General features: G+C 36.3%; 1 protein-coding gene across 19 annotated transcripts in view; it reads left to right on the forward strand.

The window, feature by feature from the left end:
• GPHN (gephyrin) overlaps positions 1-24,890 on the forward strand; it is a 525,210-nt gene extending 500,320 nt beyond the window's left edge. For all 19 annotated transcript variants that reach the window (XM_081513386.1, XM_081513387.1, XM_081513388.1 and 16 more), the window contains 5 exons: positions 7,802-7,875; positions 12,081-12,145; positions 15,390-15,493; positions 22,689-22,785; positions 23,885-24,890. In XM_081513386.1, the coding sequence (XP_081369512.1) occupies positions 7,802-7,875; positions 12,081-12,145; positions 15,390-15,493; positions 22,689-22,785; positions 23,885-24,018 (474 nt within the window). In that variant the 3' untranslated portion in view covers positions 24,019-24,890. The remainder of the gene's footprint in view (positions 1-7,801; positions 7,876-12,080; positions 12,146-15,389; positions 15,494-22,688; positions 22,786-23,884) is intronic.
• Positions 24,891-25,409: the final 519 nt, after the last annotated feature.

The raw sequence follows: 25,409 nt of genomic DNA on the forward strand, positions 1-25,409 counted from the left end.
GGTGTAGACAACCATTGAAGATCCCCTGGATTGAACACCCAGTAACTGTTTCTTCCTACTTCAAAGACTCTTAATTCTTCCCAGGGCTTCGCTTGTGGCCCAGCTGGCAAAGAATCCGCCTGCAATGCGGGAGACCTGGGTTGGATCCCTGGGTTGGGAAGATCCCCTGGAGAAGGGAATGGCTACCCACTCCAGTATTCTGGCCTGGAGAATTCCATGGACTGTATTGTCCATGGGGTCACAGAATCGGACATGACTGAGCGACTTTTACTGTCAATTCTTCCTAACAGTGTCTCCCTCACCCCACATGATCAGAAAAAAGGGCTGGTCTCGTAGGTTTGCCCTGATTATTTAGCACCAAAGGTATTAAATATATAGGTCACCTTGAGTATGGCTCCTAGAGCCATATAGCAGTATAATATTAAAACTAATCAACAGTATTCCAAACAAACAATTTGTTAAAATATTTTTTGTCTCCCTTATTTCATTTAGTCCTATGTTTCTTGTTCTGCAAGATCTTGGCTTAGCAGTCTGTTTTTTAAAACCTTCTGCTTCCATTCTAGAGAGTCCTGGGTTTCCTGACTCAGTCCACTGATACTGTATAAAAGTGACCTAAGCTGTATCACCTCAGAGGTCTATACCCTAGAGACTATTCTTTGAAGCATCAATTGTTCAAAATACCTATGATGGTCCTTTTTCCTAGTGCTCTGGATCTGTCTTTGTTGTAGACACAGACTATTTACTATAGCTTACAGCAGTGCCTTCAGGCCAGCTTCAAAGAAAAGCAGTAACTTTCCTTAGGAAATAGATACTAAAATATATTAAAGTAAGACTCTCTATTTGGATACAGTATGTAATAATTTCATAAAAAATTTTGGTCAGTGTTTTCTCTGCAGGTGAAAACACATCACTGACAGTATAAGCATTGTCAAATCTCCAGACAGACACTTCCCATAAAGGATATAATTTCTGAAATATTATATTAATGACATTTTACCTGCCTGAATCTAACCTAACACACAGTGAGCCTCTCTTCTCAGATGTAACAGTAACTTCCTTTCCATGAAATTCTTATAATGGTAACATCAAACAAACCTATTTCTAATGTCTCTTTTTATAAGATAAAAGAACAAACCTTCATGACTTTCTGGGAGCCCTCTAGGAAATTTCAAACATAGTTTTAGGCTTAAAAAATATTCAGCAATATTTTTTTTCTATATTTTGGTCTGATCTTTAGAAGGCAAAATCAAAAGAGTTGTCCAAAAAAAATGAGCCTTGATTAAGATCATGGATATCTAAGAAACAGTTCTTGGTTACCTAATTTTTCAAAGCAACAATAAAATATTTGAAAACAAGCATAGAGAACTTGCGTGCTATGCTTTTTTATGTCCTTAAATAATCAAAGACAAAGTAAACAAAAAGCACAACAAGAAAAATGCTGCATATCATAGGGAAAGCATTAGTCAGTAAACCCAAGAAGTAAGCTCATCAAAACTAAGTGAACTTACTAAAATTTTAATATATTTCTCAGCTTCATTTCAAACACAGGTATTATAAACCAAGGCAAATCAAAGTCACTTTCAGAGTTTTATCCTTTATTATGCTTTTTTTTAATGTTTTGGAACAACCTGACACTTCACTTTAGAACTAAGAGTGGTCTGCCGATCCAAGAGTGTCCTTGAGATTCTTTAAGCAGGTCTGCAAGGTTAAAACTATCCTCATAATAAAACTAAGTCTTTATCTGACTTTTTTATTTTCCTTCTCTCATGAGTGAATAGAAAGTTTTCCAGTGTTGGAAGATGTATGATCTCATCAGACTGAATACTAAAGCAAATAAGAGAATCTACCTGACTTCTCTTAAGCGGAACATTAAAGAGAGTTTTTAATTATAAAATGCATAAACAATAAATGACTTATGTTAACATGAAGTAGTTCATCATTGCTATTTCCAGATGAACCAACAAATAAATACTTTTAACTTCTTAGTTTTAATTTCTAACACAGTAAACATTGATAGACATAAGCCACATAAACAAAAGCTCTAAGGATCCTTAATGGATTTTAATTTAAGAGAATATAAAGGGTCCTGAGACCAAATATTTTGAATATTGGATGTCTTTAATTTTTTTCCTTGAAAAATGAAAGAACGTGCATAATTATACTTGTCTGTCATTATTACTCCAACATTTAAGAAAATAACTAATGTCTATCTCATAGTGAAAACTAGGGGACATAGATAATTGACAAATCACATGTAAGCATTTTAGCAGACTAGCCAAGTTCATATACACACAGAATACAGCTTTGTAGAGCAGACATATCCCCTTTTTTACCTTCTTAATGGAGCAAAAATGAAAACATATTCATTAACACAACCCAAAGATATATCCTCCCTATGGCATATTAAAATAATAGGCAAAGTATATTAGCTTAAAGTTATGTTTAGTAAACAGTGATCCAGTATTTTATCTGACTTAGAAATCATCTTGGTTTCCCATGATTGTTCATTAATTAACCAATTCAATAACTTCAAGGTTTTAAATTACTTAAAGATCTTGAAAATTATTTTCAAGCTGACATTCTACAAACATAATTACTATTGAAATTAAAAGTTTGTCAGAATAATGATTCAATTTCATTGAACCAAATTTTAGATTTTTCACTATCTTAAGTAGTATATAGGAATAGCATTAGCTTCTTTGATGAATTAATCTATATAATTTTAGGAAAAAACAAACCCAGGCAAAATAAAATGCATTCACCTACTTAACACTGATGAATAAGAGAAAGAGCATGGCTGGATTTACTTATTAACCAAAATAATTAAGCTAGTCTCATTTGCTAAAGATTTACCTTAACTGTGTGAACTTTGATTCTTAAAATTGTAAGAAGAATATTTTTTTAGCATAGCATATTTAAAATATTATAAGATAAATTTTCTTATTACCTGTGAATTTTAGGAATATTCTATTTATGTAAGTATTTAATCTCTCTAAGTCAATCAGAATAGAGCACCTTTAATTTAAGAGACAATAGAAGTGTTTTGGTGTGTTGGTTTTTCTCCCCTGTGGCAAAGCAAAGTTTTCTCCCTTGTGGTCAAGGCTCTTCTCTCCAAGTCCTGGTGAAACCAGAGTTGGGAATGAGAGGCTCTTTTGTTGCTCCCACCAGGGGCAGAGGCAAGGTAGGGGACACCCTGAATCTGCAGTGTTCCTGCCCTGAGAAAGGCCCACTCTGCATGGTGGTCTTACGGTCATATAATTTATGAATATCCTCCAGAAGTAGGAAAACATTTCACACTCTCAAAGCAAGATAAATGGCTTTCTGGATCAGACACATAGTCACACAACCACGTAAAGAATATATAGCTTCATCTCTACAACTTCAATGACATGGTAAGAGTAAACACAGAAACAAACAAAAAACTACTCCGTCTACAAATAAAGAACTATTTTCCTTCCTAGAGGAAGGAAAAATTCTTCATTGATTTAGGTTCAAAATGACAGTAAGACAAATAAACTCACAAAACCAAGAAACCAGATTCTCTGTCTTCTCTTACCCAACAGAGAATAGATTTCAATCAGCCATTTATAGGAGTCACCTAATGGTGAAACCGTAAAACCAAATTCTCAATCACTGCTGCTACAAGGGGGACTACCTTAATGGCCATGCATAGAAACAGAAATAGAACCAAAATTAATAGAGGAGGTAAAAGTAGAAAAACCAACATTTAGCAGTTTTCAAGTTTTATTGCTGCTTGGCATTCACTCCAGAAACCAAGGAAAATGTGTCCAGGTTTAAACCACCCATAGAGGACACTTTTCTGACAATCGACTTTACTTGGCTTTGTCAGATAAATCAATATAGCATCTCTGTGGAGCCTTCAGAATCGTTAAGGTATAGTTTTTTAGAGATAAAATCATGAATCTCATAAATATGTATTTTATTTTATAAAATTAACATGTGTCAAAGATTTTATTTAACTCATTAATTAGTGAAGGAACTAGTAAGATATTACAACTGGTTCTAAGAATTCAAAAAACACAGACATAGATAGGTAATCCAAAATGCTGAGATCAGTTTTCTAACAGGTGTAAAATTGTTCTATATCTGGAGGAGGATAGTCAATTACAACTCTACTGACAGAATTAATTTTTATTTGTTTGGATACTAATCGTGTTCACTATTACACTATTATTTTTCTGCAGATTCATTTTTGTGGAATAGCTCAAAGACAGTGAAAGGCACAAATAACCCAGAAGATTATTTGGACATCAGATCATCTTTTTTACCCATTTCAAAGTCTTTCACAATTTTTCTGACATTGTTTGTTCTTGCTTAAGTTGAGGGAAAGATCAGTGTCCTTCATTCATTCGTGTTTCTTCTTCATATCTGTATGTAGCTTTCAGAACATCAGAGATCCTTGCTGTTTCTGTAGATAGACAAAAACAAGAGCAATGATGATTCTCAGCCTTTATTGCTACATCTGGTACAAGCTTTCTGTCGCAAGAAAGATGAAGCATTTCTTCATGTTCAAAAAAGAATTGAAAGGGGGCATTTTTTTACAACAGAGATGATTTTTTTTCAAGAAAAATAAAATACTTTCATTCATTTAGCAAATATGTAATGAATGTATATGCTTTCCAAACTCTGTATCATTATCCTTAGAGAGCCCTGCATGTATGGCCTCTACCTGTCTCTTCAGCATCCCCTTATGCCTTTCCCCTGCTCATTCACTACCTTCCATTGTCTTTTCAGTTCTAGACACACTCTTTACTGCTCTAGAAGCTTTTGTATATACTTTTCTCTGCCAAGAATTCCCTCCACACTTCACATGACTGAGTCCTCCTCATCCTCACCACCTGTTTTAAAGTGGTCTTTCCGTATTCTCCACTTCACACCATTGTTCTCTATCCTAGCACCTGCTTTTTTCCTTCAGAGTATGTTCCACACTTTATAGTTAATCTGTTTGTTGGTTTGCTTATTTTAGGCTGTCTTCTCCCCACAGTTAACTATAACAGGACATCTTTGTGCCAGGGGCCTTGTCTGTCTGGTTCACTAGTGAGGCTCTAACACAAATAGAATTCCTGATACATAGTGGGCACTCAGAAATATTTGTTGAACTAACAAATGGATGCATGAAAGGCATGTGTGTGTCACTATGGACTCATTATAAATATATATACAGGGTTCCTGTTCTCACAAACTATATAGTACAGTAAAGGATACAGATAGTTATCAGGCAATTGCCGTATTACCTAAGTGTGTGGTGTCAAGAAGACTTGGTATTGTAAGAGCATAAAAGAAAGACCTGGAGATTTCTGCCTCTACTATGATGGAGTGGCTTATTTGGACCAACTCTCCCACCAAGAACAACTATGAAAGCTATGTGAAAGAAAGATTATGGAAGCATGGAAATGCTAGAAAGGACTAGAGGGCAAAGGAAAGGGTTAATGTGTGGGTAAATGTAAATGAATTGTTGATTATATGAAATAATATCTTGAGGTTTGCATGTATATAAATATATACTAAATATAGAGTATATATTGTCTGTATAGCATATATAGACTTTATAATAGTTATATACATACACATACATGCATATTTATAATGTATATAAAATATATGCTACAGGATAGCACAAAAAGTGAAGAGGAATAAATAGAGTTAACATGTTTTAAAGTTCTTACATTTTGGGGAAGTGATAAAAATACCAGATCATGATGGACTGTAGTAAGTTAAGAATACATTTTGTAATCTCTAAGGCAACCAATAAGAGAATGTGTAACTAACAAGCAAATAGAAGAGAAAGAAAATTAAAAAACAAAAAATTTTGGCAAATCAAAGGAAGACATGAAAGGAGAAAAAAGGAAATAAAAACAGAAGTGACAAATAACTAATGAGTAGGAGGCCAATAGTTTTAAATCCAAATATAGCAGTAATAAGGGACTTCTTGAGGGTCCATGAGTTAAGAATGTGCTGTGCAATGTAGGGGATGCAGGATCAATCCCTGGTGGGGGAGCTAAGATTCCACATGCTGCAGAGCAACAAAGCCCACACCTGGCAACTGCTCAGCCTGTGCACCACACCTAGAGAGCCCAGGCACTGCTACAGAGACGCAGCACAACCAAAAATAAAAATAAATAGATAAAATTAAAAATACAGCACAGTAATTATAATAAGTGTAAGTGGACTGAGTCCTCCAATTAAAAATTGTCACTCTAGATTTTAAAAAACAACAAATTGTATGATGCTTATAAGAGACCCACCTTATATTAGGACACAGCTACTTGAAAGTGAAAGATGAGAAAAAAGTTACAGAACAGCTAGTTGGCTGTCTTGATATCAGAGAAAATTAAGGTAAAAAGGCTTACTAGATATTAAGAGGAGGGACATTTCCTATTCCTGTATTTACATAGATCAGTTCATCAAGAAAATTCTAAATTATTTCATCTAATAACATAGTCTAAAAATAATCATGAATCAGTAATCAATCTATTGTCCAGCCCTGGGAATTCAGGGAAGACTTGAGATTGAGAATAGAGGAGAGCAGAAAGAAAGAGTATTCCAGACAAAATGGAGAATATTTTCAAAGATTTGAGGCAAGAAAGTGTGAAAACTGACAGCAATAAAGACTTGCAGGAATGTTGAGAGAGACAGGAAGAGGAATGGGGCTGGTGGGAAACGGATTGCCTGATAAGAGCAATGATTGGCAAAAGGAGGCTAGAAAATACCAATACAAGAATCTTAGCTATGATCATTTAAAAGATGAGACTTATTTCTGGAGATCATGGAGTTATTGAAGTGTTATATAGTGATTTCATCAGATTTGTCTCTCTCACTACTGTCAGGGAAATGAATTGGAGAATTGGCAGAGAGACCTATTTCAGTAATTCAGGTGGGATGATGTTGGCTGAGGCTGTAGAGATGGAGAGAAGGAAATAGCTTTTAAAAATAAAGTGTCTCATAACTTGTGAAATATTTAATATTTTAGTAGGATACTAGACTCTCTTGAATTAGTGAGCAGGAAATTCAGTAACAGAAGTTGTATTACTTTGGAGAAATTTTTTAAACTGCTATTTTTTTCTTTATATCTACAAAACCAACTACAAGGCACTGTTGCCTTTCCTTTCTGAAGATCAGGTTTTGTCATATTGCTCTGGCTTGATCATAACCTTAGGTTGGTTGTGTTTGTAGTCACAGAATATGAAGTTGGAGCAATTAAACCCCCTTGACTTTCTGTTTAGAGCTCCCTCCCTAAGTTTTTAGTTGACTTATTTAGACTCGGTAATCTTGGGTAAATGTCCAAGTCTCTCCTCAAGGACTGCACATTAGTTTAAGCTCATTAAGCAGAACAGCATGGGATACATACACGTGGCTTCCCTGCCCAAGCACAACTTCTTAAGCCATATTTATTAACATCCTTTCTCAGACACAAAATTCTATCTTAAAAGAGAGACAACAGCCTATCAAGTAATTATTTGTATGTTAATGTGGTTATTTGGTTTACTCTCTAACTACTCCTATTGGAAAGTTCTTTCTATGAGGGAAGGAACATTGCCTCTTTTGTTCAAGGCTGCATCTCCTTGTACATTGATTGATATTCAGCATACATATATTATACTCAATAAATATTTACTGAATGAATAAATGAATGAGGAATGAAGAAATATTTGTCATAAATCAACTTCACTAAAATAGGTGTTTCTTTTCATTTCAATCTTATACATTTTTTTTCATTGAAAGTCTGAAAGTCTGATATTGAAATGTTTGAAAGTAAAGTGATTATTTTTCATGTTTGCAGGACTATCTCAAGCAGGTGCTGGACATTGATCTTCATGCCCAGATCCATTTTGGCAGGGTTTTTATGAAACCAGGGTATGAAAATAATCTTGTTATCTAATATATGGGTTGGTTTGGTTTGCTTTGACTAACAAAGTTTTTAAATGCTTTCCTATTACATTTTCTATTATGGATTATTTATTCTAATAAAGGAATGTTACAGTATTAGAGTTCTTTGAAAAAGTTATATACCCTGTCTGAAATGGGAATTCATCTTCTTTATTAAACACTGAATCTGGTTTAAAAAGAAGCAAAGCAACTTTCCAAACCTTTTCTCCTTTTAATTCCCATGACTAGTTCCTTCCTTCTGTTTTTCAGCTCTTTCTCTAACTTAAAAACATTTTAGTATGAAAATTCTCAAACATACACAAAAGCAGAGAGTATAACGAAACCCCCTATACCCCATAACCCAGCTTCAGTAACTATCAACATTTCTCCTTAATTGTTTTATCAATCCCTTCCTTCACCTTTTTGGGGGGACAGAGGGTTAGATTGTTTTAAAACAAATTCTAGACATGGCATTTTAATATACATCTCAAATACTAATAATAACAACAGCAGTATTATATAATCACAATGGCATTATCTCACCTAAAAAAGTAAATAAGAACACCTGAATATCATCTAATCCCCTGCTCATATTTGAAAAGTCTCCCAAATGTCAGGGAAGAGGATGCCTTCCTATATATGTTTTGTTTGAATTAGGATTTGAGTTAGCTCTACTCAATGTATTTGGTTGTTGACTCTCTATTAAACAAGAACATTTAATACCTCCCCCCCACTCCCACATTTTTAGTATGCCATTGACTTGTTGCAAAACTTGAATCCTTTGTCCTTGTGAATAGGTTTGGCTGATTGCTTCCTTGTGGTGGTGTTTGACTTGTTTCTCTCTCTCTCCAGTATATTCTGTACACTAGAAGTTAGATCTAAAAGTTTGATTAGATTCAGATTCAGTTTTTTTCTTTGTAAGAATACTTCGTGAATAGTGTTTCATAATGCTTACTACCTCCAAAGAGGAAAGAAAAGTAAACACATACCTAGATCTTGCATATGTCCTAAAAATTAATAACTCCCTGAGGAATGGCCGGAGATTTTGTAATCCATTATAAATCCTCAAAGAATGCAAACATTGGTGTTGATAAAATATGTGTGGCCATGTCTTTAAGCAATAGCCTGTCTGTTCAGACCGCTGCTACTCTCTAAGTCTTTGGTACATAAACATTATAAAAACAGTGTTGAAAGGCCTCAGTGTGTGGGTGAGCATTCCAGCACACTTCCATGCTGTCCGGGACAACAGTGATGATGCTTTAGTTCAGGGTTATACTCTGATGGGTGCTCATGTGAACCCTGAGAATAGAGGTGGGACCTACCAGTTATTACAAGTGAGCCGTGAGAAATGGAAGAAATTTCTAGAAAGAAGCTTTTTTTAAGTGTCAAGCCAGCCCTCCTGATCTCCCTGATTTATTTGGGACCTCATGTCAGTTCTAAGACAGAGATTGGGCTTTATGTTTAAGTATGAAGTTAAGATAATTCCTAAAGCCTTTCCACAATCTGATAGAATTCAGAATTCTTGGTGTTGTATTTCTGTAGTTGCTCCAATATGGCCACCACTGACAGGACCTTTTTACTACTGAAGCTGTTGGATTGGGATCATTCTTACTAAGAATATTTTGTCTTAAGCAAATATCTTTATGCCATGAGTACACACAGACTTTTTAAAATTCCTGTCCCCATGGGCAGTACTAATTTGATTAGAATACAGAGAACATCCCATGAGTATGTCAATGTACTTCTCCCTAACTGCAAAAATTGAATTGATTATTAATCTGCAGTGAGAATGAAGCTGACATTACTTGCCTTCACCTCTAGGGGAGAAATATTTGTGTTCCCTTAAAGTCTAAAAGCTGTTACATTCTGATCTCAAGAGGGAAAACGAACAACAGGTGTTGAGTTTTAAGGAAATAGCTTTCCAGATCCTAAAGAGAAACTTCACAGTCTAGCAATAAGACAACCATGATAGCAGTGCAAAATTACAAAATGTTTTATTGTAATGGAATCTTTTTAAAATGAGTATCTTTAGAGAAATCACACTACCTGTCTGCAAGATTCAAAAGATGATTTAAATTAGCTTTAAATACATAGAGGGAAGGTGTCATGTATTCCCTCCTCACTCTTAGTATGAGTTTTAGTTTGCTATAAAAAAAAGTGGTTTAGAACTTTAAATGGGCTTCCTTTAATTGGCCAGAATTTTATACTTGTCTGAAGATAAGAATTTAAAGTAATTGCTACTTAATAGTAGAACAAGAAGAAATATAGAAAGCTGAAGAACAATTTAGCTTTGCTCTTCCCACATACAGTGCATTCAGAATGCAATTAACCTCTTTCATTTTAGACAAAGAGATACTCAAAAAACATTTGGCATATTATCAACCAGATCTACCAATCACAGTTTTTATGGGTCATCTGCAGTGAACATAGCTGTTGTCAAAATGTACCTTGGAAATTATTTTCATCACACAGTAACAATCATTGCCAAATAACCTATCTATAAATAGATAAGACAGTCTAATCTCTGTTTTCTAAAATACAGCAAAGAATCAGGAAGTAAGCAAAAAAGGCCTCAGTAGACAAAAATAGATGTTACGAAGCCAATATAGTAACACTTCACAGCATACCCTATGAGAGCCTTATCTAATTATGAACCATAATGTTAGAAAAACCTTGGTTCAAATCTTTGTTTCCCCATTTTGTATCTGAGTGATTTTGGCTAAATTGCTTAATCTCTGAGTCTCATTTTCGTCATCTATAAAAAGGAATAATAATTGTCACTTAATAGGATTTTTGTAAGAATTAAATGAAATAATGGATATAATGCTTAGATGTTTCTTTAAAAGTGGTAGTCTCTATTATTATTATTGTTATCATTCTAACAATATAACTATTACTACTCTCTGGTTCCCAGACCTAAGGCCAGCTTTAAGTCTCATCTGAAGGGGACCCCAGAAAAATAAAACACTAGGGGGAGAAAAAGCAGAAACAAGAACTGTAGAAACACTGCGGCGTATGCCGTCGTGTTATGTCGTGTAATACTCTGGTAACCCAATATCACTGTATCGTAGCCGAGTAGAATTGGTTAATAATGATGCCTGTGATTCATCAAAAATGTTAATGTTCATCGTTACTGCAAAAGGTTATGTGTGAGTGATCCTTTTCTCATTCAGCCCGTCCATGAAAATAGTAAAAAGGAAAACAGTTTGGGTAGTTTTTTTAGTTATGTGGAAATTTCAGCATTCCCTAAGAACTTTGCATCACTCAAGTTTCATTTCTATAATAAAAATTTTAGCTGAGATTCTGTATGAAGGGTAGTCAATAGAAAAAAAAAATCACTCTTATTTACCGCCTGCCCTCTTCATGCCACTCACACCCGTCTCCACACCCCTGTGATGAGAATTCCTGTCAGACCCTTAAGGAAGTATAATTTGAGAATATTTTAAAATTATTATTGCTTTAAGGGCACTCAAAGCCAATGCACTGGGACAACCCAGGGGGATGGGATGGGGAGGGAGGTGGGAAGGGTGTCAGGACAGGGGGACACACGTACATCCATCGCTGATTCATGTCAAGGTATGGCAAAAACCACCACAATATTGTAAAGCAATTAGCCTCCAGTTAAAATAAATTAATTAAAAAATAAAATTTAAAGATTATTATTGCTTTAATTTTGTTCTAGTCATTATATTTTATTTGTTTTGATATTTCAAAAAATTCCCTTCATAGGAGGGAAGCTTTTATGTTTATTGCTGAGTATAGTCTTAAAGGGCTGAGAAATACTCATCTTCAACAATAGGTGGTTATCTGATAGACATGTCTTACCAGATAGTCATCTGATAAAAGGAATGATTGTTACTGGTCAGCCGGAAATAAACGCATTAGAAATTATTAAACTAAAGGGCTAGAGAAACTGGGGTTTGGGATACACTTCTTTGGCACTGACAAGAAGGAAACAAAGTAAACTACAGAAAACCGGGAAGTGTTGGTTAAAAACAGAAGATGCTAAAAACAAATTAATTTAATTGTGCTTCACTGCAAATTATAAAGGTTTAAAGGAGAGTCAACAGAAAAGTATTTTTAGAGAGTAAGTGATCTGTATGAAGAACCGTATAACAAGAAAACTACAGTATTTAATTTACTCATCAAATTGCTTAGCAGTCACTAACAAATATCCTCTATTTTTCCTCTAGCCTGCCAACGACATTTGCAACTTTGGATATTGATGGTGTAAGAAAAATAATCTTTGCACTACCAGGTAAGAATAACTTAAATACTTTCTTTTGTTTTTTTCTGGAAAAATAACCAAAATCTTTTTGTGCCCCAGGTGACATGATTTGGAATCTGAAAGACCTGGGCTCAAGCCCCAGCTTTGCATACTGTATGACCTTGAACAAATCACGTAATCTCTCTGAAGCTGTTTCTTCATCTATAAAATGGGGCAAATATATGCTTCATAGGGCTTGTGCAAAAGTCAAATTAGATAGTACCTTTCAAAGCACAATTCAGACCCTAAGATGATAAGCGTTACCTGTTACTACATCTTTCTGGGGCACTTACAGGACACTGGTCAAAGTTAGCAGTATAATCATCTCCCACAACTAGAGTATTGTGTTCAAAGGGCCTTGAATCACCCCTGCAGACACTAGAACAACAACAGAAATACAACATTGCATCTACTTGTTATTTTTTCAACTTCTAAAATTTCCTCTGATTTGTAAGCAATGTTCCATTCTCTATGTTTTGGCATAGATTCCTTCAGAAAATAACCTACTTATTCCTTTCAGATGTACAAGTCTGGTGGCTTTGGGATGCTTATTTGCTTTTTTATATATAAATCTCAAAATAGAGATAGAAAGAAAAGGCAGGCAAAAATTTTTAGAACTTTAAAAATATTTTTAAAGCCTCTTATCTATAAGCATAAAAGAGGTTTGATTTCTACCACATTAAGAGAGAGGACATGTAAGTAAAGTTTTAGTTCTCAAAATTTATCTGTGGTATAAAACTCCTTAAGGCCTTTAATATATCCCTAGATACTCTGAACACCATTATGTAGAGAAAGGGTAACCTCTTTCTAGCTTCATTTTGCTTAGAAGAGACTGTTTATGTTGTCTACAGAAAATATGACTTGACCTACAAAGTATGTTATAGTGGGAGCCTATTTTGCCGTTACTAACAAAGTGTTTATCTACCAAAGAAGTTACAATTAAATAACCTACTTTTCAAATTGCTCCTCTGAGATTTTCTATGCTCAGCCTGAAGGTACCAAAAGAGGGCAGCAACAATTCACATGTTCAGATTGTAAAACCAGCAAAGTGGTTCTTTTTACAAGGATTTGAAAACTCAGAATTGGATTTTGCTTATTTAAAGTCCTTCATTTAAAGCCATTACTTATCTTGATAAGTTCTAAAGCAGTTTAAAAGTCTTGTGTATCTACTTGTTCTTTTTTTTTACTTTTTAAACTTACTCTAGTAACATGTGTTCACTGTAAAACATTAGAAAATACTTAGATAAGCAATAAGAAATGTTATCCATAATCTCCCTCACACGAAATAACCACTATTTTCAGATTTTTGGAGTTGGTTCTTCCAGTCTCTTTTTTTTTTTACATTGAGCAATTCATTTTTTATAGAGTAATTTTATCAAGCAGTAGCATTACAGGAATACTGTAATTACTGTTGAGCTTTTTTTCTTTTTTTTTCCCTTTTTTTGCTTTTCCAAAAAAATTTCCATCTGTTTACATTTTGATTCAAGAGTAAAGCAGTTAATTGTCACTAAGAGTCTGCTATCCTGTGGAATAACTCAGAAAAACAACAATTTTTTTTACTGAAATAATTGTGTCACTCATCACTTTACAACTTTAAAAAAATCTCTTTTTAACTGCTTTTGTAGGTAGAAGAAAACTAAAGGTATGGTTTTAACTAGTAATAGGCTAAACCAGCCATTGCCTTTTATTTTGATGATGAAATTAGCATCATATAACCAGGCCAAGGGAATCTAAAAGCCACAAGCCATTCCCTACCCCCACTATACACACACACACACACACACACACACACACACACACACATATACACACACACAGTCATATATCACTGTATGAAAGTATTACTAAAATTATAATTTTAGAACCAACAGGGATATTGAGACTTATATCATCCAAACTTTTTATTTTGTGAATGAGTGAAGATAGACCTAGAAAGATTTGGAACTCTTGCCAGGGTCACACAGCTTTGTTAGTTAACAATACCACACAAGAAACTAAATCTGTTATTCTCAGCTCAATCATTTTTTCATAGCTCACCTTACTTGCCTTTGAAGTGCATGACACACCCAGATTTCTTCTTGGAGAGGTACAACTGAATTCCTCAAATTTTTCTTTTAACTGTAAAAGAACTTGGCATTTGTATTATTCTGCTCAGGCTGCCAAAGCAGAATATCACAGACTGGGTGGCTTAAACAACAGAAATTTATTTTCTCACAGTTCTGGAGACTAGAAGTCTAAGCTCAAGGTGCCAGCTCAGTTGGTTTCTGTTGAGATCTTTCTCCCTTGCTTGCAGATGGCCACTTTCTCCCAACGCCTCCACATGACCTTTTCTTCTGTGTACACTCCTCATGTTTCTTTTTCTTTTTATGAGGACACCAGTCCTATTGGATTAGAACCTCACCCTTACAACCTCATTGAACTTCGCATGCGTGCTAAGTTGCTTTAGTTGTGTCCAACTGTTTGCGACCCTATGGACCATAGCCCGCCAGGCTCCTCTGTCCATGGGATTCTCCAGGCAAGAATACTGGAGTGGGTTCCCATGTCCTTCTCCAGGGGATCTTCCCTACCCAGGGATTGAACCTGTGTCTCTTACCTCTCCTGCATTGGCAGGCCTGTTCTTTACCACTGGCGCCACCTGGGAAGCCCATTTAACCTTAGTTACTTCTTTAACAGTCCTATCTCCAAATGCAGTCACATTGAAGGGTTAAGACTTCAACATGTGAATTTGAGAGAAACATAATTCAGTTCCTAACAGTACTCACCTTCAAATCCTTCACATTTTAAATCATTTAGTTTTATATTTTTTAATTTAAAGAAATTTCTAGGTAGGGAGGATTATGGATAAATTTCTTTATGCTTATTCTACTTGCTAATATATTTTTGCACTCAGTATATATTACTATGTAATTTTATGCCATTTTAAAAATAGCAAGTACAAACTGATTAGTAAGGGCTTCAACGTATGGCTCTCAGGAAAGCAAAAATAAATGCTGTTCAGCAGCTTCTGTGCATCAGAAGTCTGCGTTTCACTGGTAGATCCAAGTGTTTACACACTCTGTGCCATTTGGTTGACTATAGCTCTATTCTGGCATCCTTTTGGATTCAAGGTGATTCAAAAGAGGAAGGCTAGTGGTTAGGCACTTCATTCCCTTTGATACCTGAAGGTATAGACATTCATGATTTTTTGGCAAATTTCTATGTGTATACTATAAATAACTGCTTGGTTGACTTCCAGGGAATCCTGTGTCAGCCGTGGTCACCTGCAATCTCTTTGTTGTGCCTGCACTGAGAAAGATGCAAGGCATCTTGGATCCTCGGCCAACCATCATCAAAGCCAGGGTAATGTTTTCTAATGACCAGAAACCAAACTGGAGCCTAATAACAAATAAGGATATGACTTTTTAACTGCCCAAAACAAACATCTAGAATATTATATTGTTGTTGTTATTCAGTCACTTAGCCGTGTCCTACTCTTTGCGACCCTCTGTAGCACACCAGGCTTCCCTGTCCTTCACCATCTCCCAGAGCTTGCTCAAACTCATATCCATTGAGTCAATTTTGAAGGAAAATATGATTGTATTCCTCTCTTCCTGATAGAAAACAAAGGGAAAGGAGTCCCCTTTATTCCCTTCCCACATTATTCCACTACTCCTGAAGGGAATAATTTTCTTCAGCTAGAAGTCCATTTAGGAATGGATATGTAATGACAAAATGGTCAATAGAATACTAAACTAATACTAAACCCTATGGAAGGAGGGATAAAAATTCCCTTTTCCCTAGGAAAACTTACAGAGAATAGCAATTTATTTGATCACTTTTTCTGTGACCCCACTGATCAATTTTAAACAGTTCAGAAAAGATAATTAAAGGACCAGAAAGAGACTCTAGGAAACAGAAGGAAAGGGTGACCATATTGTTTGGAAAAGGACTACTAAGTTATACCTGCAGTAAAAGTCACTCAGAAATTACAGTCCCCTTCTCACCACACTAATTCAACGTGATTTACTACTAGTCAACTAACTATGTAATACAGTTTCCATGTAACTAGTGAACAATTTTCCTGGCAATTTAAACTAATACTAAGCCAGTGCTTTTCTTTCTTTTAAGATTTACTGAGGTATAATTTATATACACAAATTGCACATATTTAATGTAGGCATTTTGAAAAATTTTGACAAACACAAACACCCATGATACCATCACCACAGTCAAGGTACTAAACATCCATTGCCTCCAGAAATCCCCTTGTGTTCTTTGATTTGCTTGTTTCATGGTAAGAGCATTTAATGTGAAAACTATCCTCTTATTTTAAAATGCACAGTACCACATAACTATAGGTAATATACTGTACAGCAGATGCCGTAGAGCTTATTCGCCTTGCATAACAGAAACTGTATATCCATTGAACAACAATTTCCCATTTCCTCCATCCCTCAGCTCCTGACAACCACTGTTCTATCCTTCGCCTCTGTGAGTCTCACTATTTTAGATGAATAAGTGGGATCTGGCAGTACTTTTGTAACTAGCTTATTTCACTTGGTATGATGTCCCCTAGGTATACCCATGTTGCCTCATGGGAAACAGTATGGAGTTTCCTTAAAAATTAAAAGTAAAACTACCATATGATCCAACGATCTCACTTTTGGATATATGTCCAAAAGAATTGAAATCCGGATCTCAGAGAGATATTTGCACTCCACCATTCATTGTAGCATTATCCTCTATAGCAAAGATAAGGAAGCAACCCAAATTTCCAACAACAGATAAATAGGTAAGGAAAATGATGTACATGTGTACAATGGAACATTATTCAGCTTTTTAAAAAGGTTAGTCATTGATCATCACAAGATGATGATGCCTGTTATGTGAGAATATTATGGCCTATAGATTGATTAAAAACAGATATTGAAAATGATAGAACTGTCTATGATTTATAAGAAGTGTAAGCCAGTTTTATTATTACTAGGAGATGAAAATTATATCTAGGTTATAGAAACTTTGGGAAAATGAAGTTGAAACTGATCTGTACCAGCATGCATAAGAATTTTAATGTTACAAGATAAATTTCAGATGATTTGTGGGGCAAATGAGCTCAAGCCCCTCTCTTTTAGACTAATGAAATCAGTGCTTATAACGTCTCTAGTACTTTTAAGAGTTAGTATCAGGCTCCTTTAAAACCACTCTTTGGACGCTTTGACAAGACTCAAACAGAGTCCAGGCCCTCAATATCAGCCAGGGCCTAGAGCGTGTCACCTGGGGCCTCCACTCAAATTGAATCCCCTTTGTCATCTGTTTTCTCACAAACTCTCTTTTCCAGTCTGTGCAGCAATTACTCCAACCTCTCCCCGCAAGTCTCCTGGAGCTTTCGCCTTCCCATATTATCACCAGCAAACGTTCCAAACACATTCAGGTTTTGGCAGTTGTCCAAAAGTCTTCTTTTGTGCCTGACCTCTTATCATCAGTTGCTTTATTTCCATAATTCTTGATAATTTTATTTTTGCTTCAGCCACACACACGCCCGTCCTTTTCAATGCCATGAAGTTCTCCATCTAAAAACTCACCAACTCTAGTATACAGTTCAAGAACAATGACAAGTTACCTACCAGCAGATATAAAAGAATTTAAACACCTCACTGTTTTTCCTCAGTCCATAAGCCCCTTCTGGCTTTAACCCTTTTCTCATCCAGCCTAAATCCTATGGTGTATCACTTCAACTGTTTCTAACACCCTCAATTTTTTTTTCGCCTCTCCTTCCTTGTACTACAATCACTCTAAGAATCCACAAAGATGAATCAGTTTTCCCTTTTTTGTCCTTCACTTTTATTCCCAGGGCACTGAGTACAGCTGGAGAAGAGTGTACATCTGTTCGAGTTATCACTTCCAATTTACAAATCTCAGAAGGGGCCAAAATGCCCCTTGAAGAACCTTTTATATCTTGTGGATCAGCTTTTTCCATTCCTTACTCCAGCCTTCCAGATCTTCACCATTCTCCTAACATCCCCTCCACCATCCACATCCCCTGTGTTTTGTAGCCAAATAAGCCTGATTTGAATGATGGCACCAACATTTGATGTTTTCTCTTCCTCTAATCTTGCCTCCTTTTAAATCCCTTTTCTGTCTAACTAATCATTGTCAGCACCTCCAATTAAAATTCTTCAATGCTTCCCATGACCCCAGGGTTAAATTCAGACACTCAAGTGAGCATAGGAGGCCCTCCATCCCAAAGCCTGTTTTCCCTCCAGTGTTATCTGCTTCCCATCCTGCATTCTGACCATACCAAGCTTTTTACTGCCTCCAGGATGAGCATGAGATCGCCTTCCTAGGAGGTTCTCTCCTAACCACCACTTTCTCTTTTCTCAGCTTAGAAAATTCCTTAATCATAAGACTCAGGCATCATCATGCCCTCTGTGAATCCTTTCCCAGTGTCCCTAAGAAGGCTGATTATTTACTTCTTTGTGCCCTTTTATACCATATAAATGGCTCCATAACATTATTACACTGTATTTATAGTTAACTCCTTACTATGCTAGATAATTCTTAGAGGTCACTTCTCTAAAAGATGGACAGGACAAAGAGGAAGGACAAAATATTCTCCCCTTTTTTATTTAACAAATTTTGTTTTTTTATAGCACATCCAGATTCACAGCAAAATTAAGCAGAAAGTAGAGTTCCTGTATTAATTCTCCTCCTCGCCCCATACACACACACACACACAATCTCCTTGACTGTTGACATCCTGTACCACAGTGGTACATTTTTTACAATCAGTGGACCTACAGTGACACATTCATTATCCCCCAAAGTCCATAGTCTACATTAGGGTTCACTCTTGCTGTTGTGTATTCTATGGGTCTTGATATATGCAATTACATGTATTGACCCCTGGGTTGGGAAAATCCCCTGGAGGAGGGCATAACAACCCACTCCAGTATTCTTGCCTAGAGAATCCTATGGACAGAGGAGCCTGGCAGGCTACAGTCCATAGGGTCACAGAGTCGGACACAACTGAGCGACTTAGCACATATCACGCACCATTGTAGTGTCATACACTTTCACAACCCCCAAACCCCCTGCACTCTGCCTGTTCATTCCTCACTCCCTACTAACCCTTGATCTTTTTACTGTCTCCATAGTTTTGCCTTTTCCAGAATATCATATTGTTGGAATCATGCAGTATGTAACCTTTTCAAATTGTCTTCTTTCACTTAGTAATATGAATTTAAGTTCCCTTCATGACTTTTCATGGCTAGATAGCTCATTTCTTTTTAGCACAGAATAATAATCCTTTCTCTGGATATGCCACCATTTATCCACTCACCTACTGAAGGGCATCTTTATTGCTTCCAATTTTGGCAATTATGAATAAAGCTGCTAAACATATTTGTTTAGCAAGTTTTTGTATGAACATAAACTTTCAGTTCACTTGGGTAAATACTAAGGAATATGATTGCTGGATTGTATGATAAGATATATTTAGTTTTGTAAGAAATGCCAAAATGTCTTCCAAAGTAGCTGTACCATTTTGCATTCCCGCCCCAGTGACGAGTCCCTGTTCTTCCACATTCTCAACAGGATTTGGTGTGGCCAGTGTTTTGGATTTTTGGCCTTTCTAGTAGATATCTAGTGATGTCTCATTGTTGTTTTAATTTGCAATTCTCTATATGATGTTGAACATTTTTTCATATGCTTACTTGTCATATGTATTTTCATTGCTATGGTGCTCAGTTCTTTTGCCCAGTTTTTAATTGGATTGTTCATGTTCTTATTGTTGAGTTTTAAGAATTTTTTGTATATTTTGGATAACAGGTCTTTATCAGGCATGCTTTGTACAAGTATTTTCTCCCAGTATGTGGCTTTTCATCTCATTTCATTGACCTTTCTTTTTTTCTTTTCTAATTCTCTCCATTAGATATTTACATGTAGAGCATACCATATAATACCACACCAAATAATACAATTTTATCTCTTGAGTGACTGCAATGCACCAGAAAAAATACTCAAAGGAAGCAGAGGACTCCTAATCCATAGCTCACTGCCCAATTTTGAATGAGTGGAAAAAAAAGTAAAACATCCACAATTTGCAATGTTCTTCCACCAAAATATATGTGTGTGTTTACTCATGGTACATCATTATTTTAAGCACTGATGCTCATAGTAAATAGGTGCTTTCTTAAGCTAACTGATACGATATACCAGAACTATAATGTCAGTACAACTAAATATATTAGTGAATAAAACATTCTGCATTTCAGTAAAATACTACAAAAACCTGATTAGCTTCATCTCTTGCTACAAAAGGAACAGCTCTTTGTGAGGCTGTGAAAAAAATTCATTCACTTCAAATTGATGCAGTTCTTATTTCTTAAATTAACATAAATATACTCCTTTAAAACAAACAATCCCATTTTATAGATGAACAAACAGGTATGGGAAAGCAAAATAACTTTCCAGTACAGCACACCAGTTAACAGTAAGACTGGGAGTAGAACCTCGGTGCTGGTATCTTCACAGGCTAGTATTTGCTCTACTGCACTGCCGTGAGCCAGTCAGTGCCATTGCTGGGGAAAAGCTGAAACGTGCAGCAAATGACACAACCATGTGATAGTTCTTACGGTTTAGAACTGGAGAACACACATACCCATGGGGAGAGGTTGAAAGACAGAGATTTTTGTCCTCAGGTAAGCACAGAATAAATTAGGGGTCAAGTAAATAAATAAATAAATTGGGGGGCAAGTTACCCACCCCCAATAGATATGAAGTAGCATATAAACATAAGTAATATCACATGAAAGAGTTGAGTGTGATTTAATTAAGGAGAAACACCCTTGAATTGAATTTTAGTCTAGATTCCAGAGAGAAAGCCTAATTAGAATAATTGTTGTTCAGTCACTCAGTCATGTGCGACTCTTTGCAACCCCATGGACTGCAGCATGACAGGCCTCCCTGTCCTTCACCATCTCCCGGAGCTTGCTCAAACTCATGTCCATTGAGTCAGTTTGCCATCCAACTATCTCATCCTCTGTCGTCCCCTTCTTCTCATGCCTTCAATCTTTCCTAGCATCAGGGTCTTTTCTAATGAGTCGCGTCAGGTGGCCAAAGTATTGGAGCTTCAGCTTCAGCATCAGTCCTTCCAATGAATATTCAGGATTGACTTCCTTTAGGGTTGACTGGTTTGATCTCCTTGCAATCCAAGGGACTCTCAAGAGTCTTCTCCAGCCCACAGTTCAGAAGCATCAATTCTTCTGCACTCAGCCTTCTTTATGGTCCAAATCTCACATCCATATGTGACTACTGGAAAAACCATAGCTTTCATTATATGGACCTTTGTTGGCAAAGTAATGTCTCTGCTTTTTAATACACTGTGAAATATTACTCATTCATAAAAAAGAATGGAATAACACCATTTTCAGCAACATGGATAAACCTATAGATTATCATACTGAGTGAAGTAAGTCAGACAGAGAAAGACAAGTATCATGTTATCACTTATATGTGGAATGTAAAAAAAGTACAAATGAACTTACCTACAAAACATAAATAGACTTACAGATGTAGAAAACAAACTTATGATTACCGGGGAATAAGGAGGTTGTGTTGTTGTTGTTTAGTTGCTAAGTTGTATCCACCTGTTTTGCGAACTCTATCCATGGGATATCCCAGGCAAGAACACTGAAGTGAGTTGCCATTTCCTTCTGCAAGGAATCTTCCCAACCCAGGGATCAAACCCACGTCTCCTGCATTGGCAGGCAGGTTCTTTACCAGTGGACCACCAGGGAAGCCCTCCAGAGAGTAAGGAGAGGGAAGGGATAAATTGGAAGATTAGGATGACCTATACACACTACTATGAATCTAGTATATAAAAGATAGATAACTAATAAGGACCTACTGTATAGCACAGGTACCTCTACTGCATACTCTGTAATGGCCTACATGGAAATGAATCTAAAAAAAGTAGATATATGTGTAACTGATTTGTTTTGTTTTACACCTGAAACTAACACAACATTGTAAATCAGTTGTACTCCAATGAAAATTTTAAAAAATGAAAGTAACTATCCGTTTTATATTAAAGATAAGTATATGAATGAGTTGCTAAATTAGCACCCCAATAAATCTGTTTACTGGATGGATGGATGGATGGATAGATGGACAAATGGATGGATAGACAGATAAATATGTATTGAGCTTGTTTGTTGAGGTGTGCCTCCTTTATTTTCAGTGTTAAAATATCTGCCTTAATTTCTCAATTCATAGGTCAAATTAGACTTCAAAAATAGACTTTGTATTTTTCATCTACCCTTTTGCATACTGTGAATACCAACTTCGTAGCCTTCTTTTCTCTTTTTACCAGAGCAACCCAACCTCTGGACTTCCTGTATTAAGAACATAAGGCGGCCGTGGTGGAGACAGCACAATGCCAGGATATTTCCCTGTCCATTGCACTCTTTGCACGACTACCACCACCCTATAGTTTTAAGAGATGATCAAGTTTAAGAGTTATTGAGTTTATTTTCCTTTCCTCTTTTTTCTGTAGTTATCATGTGATGTAAAACTGGATCCTCGCCCAGAATACCATCGGTGTATACTGACTTGGCATCACCAAGAACCACTACCTTGGGCACAGAGTACAGGTTAGTCATTCACACCTGCAGGTATCTCTTTGCACTCATTCTGTTAAAATAAACTTATGTATAACCTCCTTCCTTGAGTATACCTAATTTTATAATTATTGTACATTTTCCCGTTTGAGAGATTAGATGTTAAGTTATTCCTAAACAGCGTTACATAACAGACAAGAGTAAAAAAGACTAATAATTGTTTAGTTATTCCTTGGAACTGTATTTCTAGACAAACGTTTGAAATACAAATCTAGAATTATAGAAGATTTTTATCTGTTTGTTCAACCAGTAAATTCTAAGCATAACTTTGATTTTAGGAAAAGGAGGGGACTGTGGCTATGCCATGCTGAAATGTGACATTAAAGCCCAATTAGAGTGTGATTCTCTGTAGCCTTTACTATACCCTAGATATTGGTAAGTTCTAAGGACTCAGAAATCAGCTCTGATAATTGAGTTTTGTAGTTAGCTGCTGTAGACTTTAAATTTTTATCCCCAACTTCTCTAGTCATATTTACCTGACTTTTGGTGCAATTCCAGAAAAAATTTAAACAAAGATCCTCTTAAGTGCAAACATCAGTTATCACAATGAGTAAGAACATGGGCTTTGCCATCAGAGATTGCTTGGCCACCAACTAGTTAGTAGGACCATAGACAAGTTACCTAACCTCTTTTGAGGTGTCGAGAATTAAATAAAGTAGTTGAGTAAAATGCCTACCACCTTGTCTGTTCCTTAAGTAAATACAAAAGAAATGATAGCCACTGCTGTTATTATCATAATTATTTTAATAGGTTTTAAAAGCCTCTCTTTTAGACACACATCACACTTTAGCCTGAATTGAGAAATTCAGTGGCATTTTCCACAGTGCTGTAAAATTTTGGTTTCGTTCTCTTAAACAATAATTTTTAATGTTTATTTTTTAAAGTTCAATGAGAAGGTAGTAGGATACAGTAGCTAGGTCACCTGAAAAAGATACTGAGAAGTCTGATCATCTTTCTTCCTCTTGAACACCTGTGTTTCTGTTCATCAGTTTTTATTTTGAGAAGAACTACAAGGGCTCCATGTACATACACTGTGATGCTGCTGCTGCTGTAATAAGGTATTTCCTCCTAGGTAATCAGATGAGCAGCCGTCTGATGAGTATGCGCAGTGCCAACGGATTATTGATGCTTCCTCCAAAGACAGAGCAGTACGTGGAGCTCCACAAGGGCGAGGTGGTGGACGTCATGGTCATCGGACGGCTATGATGATCACCAGTGGGAGAAAGCTTTGATGCATGTCCACATATCATTGACTGTATCCTGTAATATGCAACGGCACAGCTAGTTTTTCTGATTTGGATAAAAGTTGATCTGTATAGTCAACATCTTGAACTATATTTCAAAAGAATTTAAATACCTTTTAAAGAAAAAAAACACCTAAAAATAAATCTTAACAGACAACTCTATTCTGATTATATCAAAGCAAATTTTTCCTTTCTTGCAAATTGCTTTGTGTGTTCAATGCTAGGTCTGATAGCGATAGCTTTTAGTAGACAGCGGTAGGTGCCTGCAGAACTTGTGTTTTTCTCATCTTTAAAATACAACTACTTATGCTCTTAAATCAAGGCTGTCTGCTTATTTATACTAGCATAGGCAACACTTGGATTTCCCTTCTTAGTATGCTTCATAACTGCTTTACAGAGAGCTTCTGCTTGTTCTTTATCATGTATCTCGTGTTTATGTGCACAGTGCCAAACAAAGAGTGACTGGGTGGCGGCCCTGCCCTGCCTCAAGGAGAGCCATCCCCGCAGAGCGTCCGGGGAGAAGCGTCTCTCGTCCCAGTAGCCTCATGGCACGGTACTCTTGGGCAGTAACTGGATACCTTTTATTTGAACAAACAAACTGGGGGAAAAAATGCTTCCTTAAGTGCTGACAGCCTTTTTAACCAATACATTTAAAATTGTACAGAACAAAAAATAAAATCAAAGACTGATCTTGTACAGATATTAGTGTTACCAGCATTCATGTGGAAATCAAGAGCAAAGAAAAAACAATGTTAAACAACTCTGTACCATAACATTTTCTGTAATGATACTAAAACTTAATGAATAAAAAAAATCCTTGGTCATTATTTAAAATCCATTGTGTTGGCCTTGTTATTTAGAAAAAGAGAGAGAAAATTATCATGGCATTCTGATGGGGTGCTGCCTGGATAAAAGCAATAGTTAAGATGGCTTAGCAACGTGAAATGGTATCAGTTCAGTTCAGTCACTCAATCGTGTCTGACTGTTTGCGACCCCATGATCCGCAGCACGCCAGGCCTCCCTGTCCATCACCAACTCCCTCAGTCCACCCAAACCCATGTCCATTGAGTCGGTGATGCTGTCCAACCATCTCATCCTCTCTCGTCCCCTTCTCCTCCTGCCCTCAATCTTTCCCAGCATCAGGGTCTTTTCCAGTGAGTCAGCTTTTCGCATCAAGTGGCCAAAGTATTGGAGTTTCAGCTTCAACATCAGTCCTTCCAATGAACACCCAGGACTGATCTCCTTTAGGATGGACTGGTTGGATCTCCTTGCAGTCCAAGGGACTCTCAAGAGTCTTCTCCAACACCACAGTTCAAAAGCATCAATTCTTCAGCACTCAGCTTTCTTTATAGT

The sequence above is a fragment of the Giraffa tippelskirchi genome, chromosome 7 (genome assembly GCF_054371585.1).
Source record: "Giraffa tippelskirchi isolate mGirTip1 chromosome 7, T2T-mGirTip1v1.2.pri, whole genome shotgun sequence".
NCBI classification, from domain to species: domain Eukaryota; kingdom Metazoa; phylum Chordata; class Mammalia; order Artiodactyla; family Giraffidae; genus Giraffa; species Giraffa tippelskirchi.